Source organism: Alternaria atra (genome assembly GCF_907166805.1).
Source record: "Alternaria atra isolate CS162 genome assembly, contig: 24, whole genome shotgun sequence".
Classification (NCBI taxonomy): domain Eukaryota; kingdom Fungi; phylum Ascomycota; class Dothideomycetes; order Pleosporales; family Pleosporaceae; genus Alternaria; species Alternaria atra.
This window is the reverse complement of record NW_025091322.1, coordinates 24,366-30,484: the sequence shown is the minus strand read 5'-3', so window position 1 is coordinate 30,484 and position 6,119 is coordinate 24,366. Positions and strand designations below refer to the sequence as shown.

The 6,119-nt window shown below is 51.9% G+C and overlaps 1 protein-coding gene across 1 annotated transcript; it reads left to right on the top strand.

The window, feature by feature from the left end:
* Window positions 1-2,741: 2,741 nt before the first annotated feature.
* ALTATR162_LOCUS4982 (uncharacterized protein) lies at window positions 2,742-5,479 on the top strand (the record flags this gene model as incomplete). Its single annotated transcript, XM_043312598.1, has 4 exons — window positions 2,742-2,943; window positions 3,377-3,562; window positions 3,613-3,792; window positions 3,843-5,479. The coding sequence occupies 4 exons, from the start codon at window positions 2,742-2,744 to the stop codon at window positions 5,477-5,479; spliced, it is 2,205 nt and encodes a 734-aa protein (XP_043168533.1).
* Window positions 5,480-6,119: the final 640 nt, after the last annotated feature.

The following is a 6,119-nucleotide window of genomic DNA, read 5'->3' as shown; positions in this document are numbered from 1 at the left end:
ACTGGAGGATATGACGGTAAGCCGATTCCAAGATGTACCTCATCCTGGGTATCAATGGAATCCGAATCTTCAGGGCTACGCATGCTACGTAAACGCAATCAAAGGCCTATTCTGCCGCACGCGTATCGATCTGTCCACAGGAAGGCGTCGGGCCTTACGAGATTCTCGCAACCGACGTGTTTGGAGACGACTTCATAATGTCGAAAGAAGGGATCGCGTTCATCACCGAGAACGGCGAAGCTCGTTGGTAAGAGTGGATGTCGATGGAACTCAGGCTTGGTTGCGGGAGGAGCTAAATTCAGCATTGATTTAGGAGCGCCACTTCAGCTGCTTTTGGAAGAACATGGATAGATAAAGACATACTCTACGTGACGACCGCGGGAGGTCAAGCCGCCCCTGTCAATGGCACCTATACCGAGGCCGGAAAAATCGTCGCTATCTACGTCAAAAATACATAATAGATGAACATGTTTGGCAAGTGAGTCGCGTGCCACACCCCCTTCAGTCACTTCTTAAACGTTTACAACCCAACAACGTCATATGATGTGGCACAACAAGATATCGAGCAAAGGCAGAAGGGTTCCGACTCGCGATCCGTGGGATAGAAGGATTAAAGAGTTGCCAAGAGGTAATCGCTAGGGTGGTGTTGTTGAAAGAAGTTGCCCTCTTCTCTTTGGAAAGCTATCGGAACTTATACCTAGGAGTCTAAAGTCACGTGACCTTTTACTACACCACAATGATCATGTCGTATTGACGAAAGTGCTAATGCTGAGATGCAAGTGAGACGCTGTTGAGTGACACTATATATTCGTTAATCGTAGTGCAGGTGTGTTTCCCAAACACCCTGACTCGCTGTATGCAGCATCAAATATCTCTTTTGATTCAGCGAGCGGAACCAAAGCTGTGAACCTCTTCCAGTGGCTGCTTTGTGCTCACGTTTTGGTTCAACAGTACGGTTCAAGCAGTCTACCGTAGCGTCTAAGTAACTGCTGAGTACCATGCTTTAATTATTGTTTTGGGCGTTTCAATCTTCTGCGTCACGATGAGGAACGGGAAGATACTGTACCGGCACTGGTGGAGAACGGCTGGCGATGCGTGCAGATCAAGCAGCAGCTACGCGACAGTCTCGACCACCAAAACGACAGCTGGGTCTCTGACAATGCTTGTCTTGTCGTTACTCATCATGTAGAGATGCTTATCGCATAGATTAAGCTCTACAACTCACTGCATGCAATTCGATAGGCAAGACAAGGGGCTGATATGCGTCGTTCGGGCCTCAAGAGGAAACGTTCTGGTTATAGGCTAGAGTCATATTCTCTCAAGTGAATGAATGCTCTATGTTGTGATCAGCAGACCTCTCCACCATTGATACAATAGACATCTTTCTAGCTTGGTGACGGCGCACTACGTTACTCATTGCAGTCAGAGCAATAGCCTTCGCCGATGTTGCGCTACGCAACAGCTATACCTCCCACAAGAGGAAGTCAATGCTCCCATGAGATAGGACTTGCGGCAAACAGCGCACGCGTCCATGTTACGAGGACAATGGTCAGGCAGTCGACCTGTCACGACACGTGTATCCGCGAGCCCATTTTGCCACTGGGAGTCATCTCTATTCTGCCATTCTTTCAACCTATCGAGCTCATCGAGTGTTTTTTGCTGTGACCAAGTCTGCACTATTTGTCGCCGTTGTTCGTTCGGCATGTATTTGAGCGATTCTGCTTTCCAGTGGTAAGGCAGCTGATCCAACAATTTCGACCCTTCTGCAGGATTGATTTCTTTGAAAAGCCTGCATCTTAAATCAAAGCTATTCACTGTGCTCAACAAAGAACTGAGATTGTTCAAGCTCATAGTACCGATAACCTCTCTGAATGCGTCGACATCCAAGTAAGAGACTCGGTGCATTTCGGCCTTGAGGTTGTGGAGAGTAGATATGATTGTGCTCATGATTGCAGTAAGCTCGTGGCAACAATGTTCGCCTGCAAACAACGATGAAAGTAATTTTTGAACGATGCGCTACTAATATGAAAGCAACGGCTTGATTAAATACAGTTTGCCGGAACAGGCAAGTCGGTATTGGGCTCCTTTCGTTCCCATTAACACTGGTGAGGCTCCGAATCAGGCTTTGCATAGGGGCTAGAGTACAGATATAGAAATCTAGAATAGTGGGTAGGCGCAAGGGATAGCGCCAGAGATGGTAGTAGAGGTCGAGAGCGGAGTCAGGCAATAGAAGGCATGGCTTTATAGCATTGCACATGTACACAAAACTCGACAAGTCAGGTAGATGAGATTCCGTCACGACCTACGACTATCAAATCGCCCCAGTGACAGCAGACTCTGGACAAAGCCGGTCCGCAGTCGGCTAGGGCACAGATTCCTGAGTAGTCTGCTACGCGTGCATCACCAGTGGCTTACGTGATAGTTCCCGGCAGTCTGTTGTTATCCCGAGTTCGCTCACTGCAAGTCATCCCGAGTCGTTCTCATATCACGTGGATTTCCGATATTTTCGTTTGCCTGGCTCCAAGTCGACGGTCATAACATTCTGACATCGGTACAGTCAGCATTTGTCTGGCAGTCAGAGTCAGCGTGGCGGATCCCTAGTGCGTGCTCAACAGACTCGTGCAAGCATTCCCTGCGCACGTCCAAAGCGGGAGAAAGTTATAAGGACCTCGTCGACGGGCTTCTGTGTTCATGTCAGCACGACCGTGATTCCACCATAGCAGCTCCGGTCAACACGAAACATGGTACGAGCACTGCCTCTGAGTGCATGTGCTACCGCTGTTGCAGCGCAATTCAACGTCAAGCACACACAGTATGGCACAAGTCCTCCTGTGTATCCCTCGCCTCGGACTTGTGGAGCAGGTGGATGGGATGGAGCTCTTGAGAAGGCACGGGCATTCGTCGCAGAGTTGACAATTGAAGAAAAGGCTCAGATGGTCACAGGTACGCGCCGTTTGGTCGTGGACGCTTCGTGGCTCACAGTTATGCACAGGTACTTCCGGCCCATGTGTTGGCAACATTGCGCCGATTGAAAGACTCAATTTCAGCGGTCTGTGCCTGCACGACGGGCCTCTTGCCATTCGACAGGCAGTCTCCGTCTCAGTGTTCTCAGCTGGTGTCTCAGCGGCAGCTTCTTGGGATCGGGCGTTGGTTCGTCAGCGTGGAGAGTTGTCAGATGAAAATGCTGAAAATGAGCTCAGGAGAAGTTTATGATTGCGATGATGGATTATGTCTTGATCATTGTTCTTTTTCGTTGGTTTGTTCTCTCTCCTTTTTGAACATAAACCTGATACATCGGTGATACCTAGGTGATACATAGGTGATACCGTCCATGATGCAGTATCGCTTACTTCATCTGACAAGTACATGGGCGCAGAGTTCAGAGGCAAAGGCGCCCACGTAGCTCTAGGTCCCGTTGTTGGTGCAATTGGTCGATCACCATTCGGTGGACGCAACTGGGAGGGATTCAGTCCCGACGCCTACCTCTCGGGCGTTCTCGTCGAGGAGACTGTCCATGGAGTTCAGAGTGCCGGCGTCCAGGCATGCACAAAGCACTATATCGGTGAGTGCAGACTCGGCAGATGCTACGCACGTTGTGTCTGACGTCCACAGCAAACGAACAAGAAATCCAAAGAAATCCTTCGATCGTCAACGGTGTCACAATCGAGGCCGTCAGCTCCAATGTGGACGACAAAACCATGCACGAGACATATCTTTGGCCTTTCGCCAACGCCGTTCGGGCAGGCACATCTGCTGTGATGTGCTCGTACCAGCGCATCAACGGTAGCTACGGTACGCAGCTCGAGCACGTTTGCATCAATCTCTGCTGACGAGCCCTCCAGGGTGCCAGAACAGCAAGACTCTCAATGGGCTGCTGAAAGAAGAACTAGGCTTCCAAGGTTATGTGATGAGCGATTGGCTCGCAACACATTCTGGCGTGGCTTCCATCGAAGCGGGGCTGGATATGAATATGCCTGGCGGTGTCGGTTTCCCAGATCCGACACTATCGTTCTGGGGTGACAACATCACCGTCTCCGTGAATAACGGATCGCTCGCGGAAGAACGAGTCGACGACATGGTCCTTCGGATCATGACACCGTACTTCCATTTGGGCCAAGACGCCGACTTTCCTCCGATCGACGGATACACCCCGCACCTCGGCTTCTTTGGTGCTTCTGGATATGCGCACAACTTCATGCTTGGCCCAACTGTGGACGTCCGCAGTCAGCAGCATGCGCAGCTGATCCGGGACCTTGGCGCAGCCGGAACAGTACTGTTGAAGAACGTCAACGGAGCTCTGCCTCTAAAGACTCCTAAGACAATTGGGGTTTTCGGCAACGACGCGGCTGATCTTACGAGGGGACAATACTCGCTAGCTACGATGGGACTCAACCTGATGGATGGCGATTACGACGTCGGCACGCTGGCAGTCGGGGGCGGCTCTGGCACGGGCCGCTTTTCGTATGTGGTGTCACCTCTAGAAGCTATAAAAGCTCGTGGCCAGTCGCAGGGAGCTGTTGTGCAGTACATCACTGACAACGAATACATTGTTGGGGGAGGTCTCGCTAGCCTCGGCCCTGCACCACCAGAGGTGTGCATTGTCTTCTTGAAGTCCTGGGCCAGCGAGGGCGACGACCGCACCACGCTGATTGCAGAGTGGAACTCTACGTCTGTCGTGGACCGCACAACAGCCGTCTGTAACAATACCGTGGTGGTGCTCCACGGCGCCGCACCAAACACCATGCCGTGGCGCAACAACCCGAACGTAACAGCCATACTGGCAGCACATATGCCAGGCCAGGAGTCTGGGAACTCTGTGGCTGACATCCTGTGGGGCGACGTGAATCCGTCCGGCAGGCTGCCCTACACGATCGCCGACGACGAGACCGACTACGCCAAGAATCTGATCAACAGCACCGAGCTGGCCACCACCACTGATTCCGATGCATGGCAGGCCGACTTCGCCGAGGGCAACTTGATCGACTACAAAGAGTTCGATGCGCGCAATGCGAGCGTAGCATTCGAGTTCGGCTTCGGACTGAGCTACACCACGTTCAACATCTCCTGCCTGCAGATCGAGGTCGGCGCAAGCAATGTTTCGAGAATGCCTAATCCGGCCGCCCCGATCCAGCCAGGTGGTAATGCAGAGCTGTGGGACACCCTCGCTACTATTCGCGCGACCGTCACTAACACCGGCTTGGTTGCTGGCGCTACAGTGCCTCAGCTGTACCTCTCGTATCCTCCGGAAGCGAATGCGCCTGCACGTAGCCTGCGTGGTTTCGAGAAGATGGCCCTCGATGCTGGTGCATCTGGCACTGTACAGTTCTCCTTGACTCGACGTGACTTGAGCTACTGGGAAACGACTGCGCAAGCATGGACTCTACCCAGCGGTGAGATTGGTGTGCACGTTGGGTTCAGTTCTAGGCGTCTGCCACTACAAGGGCAGCTTGCTGTTCCCATCTTCGCCCGCGCGGATTGAAGATGGCGACAGAGCAATGACGGCGTGCAACGTTTCACGAACATTAGTATATACCATGACATTCTAAGTAGAGAGTATGCAGCACCACACTGTCCGCATGTAAGATAAAAGTACTAGGCACCGTGCTGTTCGGCACCGCGTCTCCGTCTCGATTTTGCTGTCTACCACTGTCTCCTGTCCTCGTTGTATTCCCGAGCAGAGCAATACAATCGAGAGTTTGGGTCAAGAACGAGCGCCATACGAACAGATGCCGATTCGAGGGCTTCTTCTTCTCTGCTATAGTCTAGACAGTCACAAATTTAGGTCTAGTACGAATTTAGGTCTCGTGCTGATCATAAGCCGGATAACGGTAGTGACGGAGACCACGCTGCTTGCAGGCACAGATCGTGTCTGGCCTGTGGATTGTCCAGTCGTGAGCTAGACAGTACGAAGCGTGTGACTCGTAACGTTGACTAAGCAACAGTTCCTGTGCCCCTCGAGCACTGCAGCGATAGTTAGAGCGTACCCTATTAAATCTCCATACAGCCATCGGTCATATCCATGTTCGTTTGCTTCTGCTCCTCCATGTCGCCTGATGAAGTGTGCTTTCTGTTGTTCCGACTGACTGTCCTCTTGTCGCTTGCCACATGGGCGCTGAATA